Source organism: Amblyomma mixtum, chromosome 1 (genome assembly GCF_055824585.1).
Source record: "Amblyomma mixtum isolate Tamu chromosome 1, ASM5582458v1, whole genome shotgun sequence".
NCBI classification, from domain to species: Eukaryota; Metazoa; Arthropoda; class Arachnida; order Ixodida; family Ixodidae; genus Amblyomma; species Amblyomma mixtum.
Window position 1 is genome coordinate 148,269,386 of NC_143012.1, and position 2,177 is coordinate 148,271,562.

At 51.9% G+C, this 2,177-nt stretch overlaps 1 protein-coding gene across 1 annotated transcript; it reads left to right on the top strand.

Moving 5' to 3' along the window:
• The first annotated feature begins 507 nt into the window (after nucleotides 1-507).
• Nucleotides 508-1,875, top strand: LOC149367915 (uncharacterized). Its single transcript, XM_089575407.1, has one exon. It carries the CDS (start codon nucleotides 508-510, stop codon nucleotides 1,873-1,875), a length of 1,368 nt encoding a protein of 455 aa, XP_089431533.1.
• Nucleotides 1,876-2,177: the final 302 nt, after the last annotated feature.

Consider the following 2,177-nt stretch of genomic DNA (forward strand, 5'->3'; position numbering starts at 1 on the left):
GCAATCTGAAAATCTGGGGTGTTTTATCGCTAAAATTTTGTGGTTGACGCAAGTTCAGAAAAAGCGAAAGCTTCGTGAGCATTTAGTTCGCCGTGAACGTGGGGCACAGCGTAGCGACAACGATGAATCGGTGGTGAAGCAAGATTCCCGGCCAGAGCCAGCGCCATCTTTGCCAGAGCTCGGTAGTGACGTTCGCTGCCAGATTAGCTGCTATTGGCTAATCGCGTTGGCAACTTCCGGGCGACGAGCGAAATTTTCTGTGAGTGCAGATCCGAGCGACACGACAAGCGACACAGGTATTTCGCTTCGCGCGACGGTGCCGCTCGTCGCTTGCCGCTGTCGCGTTCGCGTGAGTTTTCGCGTACATGGAGTTCAGCCTTGAATCTTATCGCGACATCTACTTGCAAGGCCAGGATCCTCTCCTTCCATCTCAAAAGGAAAATTGTACCGTTTGAAGTACAGTTGTTGTTCGGACCTGTGGAGCCGTATTGGGGGCATGCTTGACGTATGTGTAAGATTTTGAAGTCAGAGCTCTGGAGGCAAGTGCGTCTCTTCCATGATTGGCTCGGAGTACTAGTGCTTGAGAGGCCACATTCGAACGGTTCGAGCTGCAGGTACGATGAGTACAAAAAGCTCGCAGCACAGTCGACTGAATTCTTATGGCACCAGTCTCGTCCGTACCTTCCAGTGAGGACGAAGGAAAAGAAGCCGCCTACGACTAACGTCACCGTTCTCGGAGGTGCTTGCATCTCGTCTGAGGACTTGAAGGTCCTACAGAAGGGACCCAAATTCAGCTTTCAACCACCTTCAAATAAGTACCAGCTCCTGGCAATGGTGCGGCAGATGGCACAAAAAGTTCCGGAGCAAGGCAAGACGCGTGCCATTGGGGACGGTGTAGATGTGCTACGCCGCTGTGGGGCCTCGCTCACGCAGGCTAAACCTCCCATAGTGTCCATCGCCAAGCGCCTCAAGGAGGGAAACCTTGTGGCACTACAAAGCGACAAAGAAGGCGGATTTGTCATCTTTCCTGACCACTTGTTCCAGGAGAAGGCTGTGGTAGCGCTTGAGAAGAACTTCAAGAAGGTCCAGCTCCGGCCCAGTAGACAGAAAGCAATTGCTTTAAGTCTACTGACGAGTTTTCATCTCGATAGAATCCGATCATTGGCTGAGAAGACACGAAACCCTTTCTTGGAAGTCTTCTTCACGGGCAAAACACATAAGCCCGACTGCCCTCTGAGGACCATCATCTCGGAAAAGGGTACGTGGCAAGCTGAAGTCGGTGCATACCTACAACGCCACTTGAACGGCCTGCCTATAGATGACCCTTTTCTGGTAAGGAGCTCGTCAGAGGCGATACAGCGACTGAAAGGCAGAACAGACGCTATGACTGGCTTCACTATCGACGTAGAAGACCTGTTTTATTCCGTTCTGCATAGTGGCCTGTACGCAGCTGTGCGCGATGTGATTCAAAAATCGGGTGAAGTGCGCTTTCAGAACAGCTCGGGTGTGAGCAGTGACAATTTCCTTCGCCTTCTAGAGTTCTATCTTGAAACTACAGTTGTTCAGCACAGTGGTCAGTACTTCGTGCAAAAGAATGGCATTTGCATCGGGTCGTCAATCGCGCCAGTCTTCTGCGACATCTACCTGGCCGCCGCCTATAAGCGCATTAGCCAGGATCTCCCGAGTACTGTGGTCCATTTGGTCTACCGGTACGTGGATGATTTCCTGATTGTCCTCAAAAGCTGCCCGCCTGGTTTTGCAGACCGTGTTACAAGTGAGATTGTCGCCCTTTTCAAATCCCACTCTGGGGGACTCAATTTTACGTGCGAACCTCCAGAGTGGCAAGGCTGTACAGTTTTTGGACCTGCTGTCTAGCTTTGAAGAAAATCACCTCTGTTGGACGTATAACCCTCGCTCTAAGAAGGGACTTCTTCCGCATGACAGCGCACACTCGAAATTGATCAAGCGAGGCATTGTTTCATCCGCCATCCAGGCAGCGCTCACGAAAAGCTGTGCCCATACGATGCAGAGCAGCGTTGCGAAACAAGTCCAACGTCTTTACGGTGCTGGCTACTCACCAGCACTGGTGCGTAGTGTTTCTGAGACCCGCGCCTACAGAAGGAAAAAGTTCGAGGCAAAGACGCAGGCAAGCCTGAGCAGGCTAAACGGCCTCCCCT

Excerpts from the sequence above, each read along its gene's own strand:
- LOC149367915 (XM_089575407.1), top strand. The coding sequence starts at position 508 with ATGTGTAAGATTTTGAAGTCAGAGCTCTGGAGGCAAGTGCGTCTCTTC.